Below are 790 nucleotides of genomic sequence, written 5' to 3'. Positions count from 1 at the left end.
TATCGTCCCTGGACCGCAGGTGCAGTCCTTGCGTGGGAAGTCAGGATACTTGTCCCAGTTGTTAGCGAGACAACTTAGTGAGAGCCCCGTCCAATGGCTTGGTCCATTCACTGAGCTTTTCCCGGAGGCAACGAAGTAGGGGAAAACAGCACCCGCGGCAGAGAGGTAGTTGATGACGCCCGAGTCGCGTGTCTTGCCTGACACCTCAATCAACAGGTCCCGCACCCACGTCCACTTGTCGTACAGCAACCATTGCTTGCCGTGCAGGTCGTATTTATCCTGCTGGACCTTCAGCACCTCATCGTACTGCAGAAATGGCACGAATTCGTCTGTCGCGCCGCGGCTTGCGGCCGCCAATCTGGGGGGAAGGGGCGAATCAATATGCGCAGGCACCCACCATATCACGGGGTCTCTTTTCGGGGGTTTTGTCGTGGTGGTGGCTGTCGGGACGGTTGCGGGTAGCTTGGCCGCCCTCGTCACGTTGACCCCGTCGCCAAGAAAGATCACCTTCCCGCGCGAGGGGCCAACTGTGCAGCGGACGTCTCTGCACGCGTAGTCGCGGATCCCGTCGAAGCGCCTGATCGCCGCCTCAAATTTGTCTTGGTCCCAGCGGTAGAGGTCCTCGTCCAAATCCGAGTTCTCCTCCTTCACACGCATGACGAGCACCTCCGCAGGGTTTGCCTGCAGGAAGGACTCCACCTGTGTCATGATGGCCTCGAACGTTTCCGAGTTGAGCCCTGTTAAAAAAAACGGATGGCCGTGTACAACGTACAGGGTTCCATGCATGAAT

General features: G+C 58.2%; 1 protein-coding gene across 1 annotated transcript; it reads right to left on the bottom strand.

Annotated features, from left to right (window-relative positions):
- Window positions 1-790, bottom strand: Tco025E_10096 (phosphoric diester hydrolase; the record flags this gene model as incomplete). The annotated part of the gene is made up of 1 exon (XM_029376885.1): window positions 1-790. A coding segment is annotated over one exon (790 nt), but the record flags the coding sequence as incomplete, so codon positions are not given.

This window comes from Trypanosoma conorhini, assembly GCF_003719485.1.
Source record: "Trypanosoma conorhini strain 025E chromosome Unknown Tco_14.4_contig_01464, whole genome shotgun sequence".
In the NCBI taxonomy this organism is placed as follows: Eukaryota; Euglenozoa; class Kinetoplastea; order Trypanosomatida; family Trypanosomatidae; genus Trypanosoma; species Trypanosoma conorhini.
Note: the sequence above shows the minus strand (reverse complement) of the source record. Positions and strands in the feature narration are given on the sequence as shown.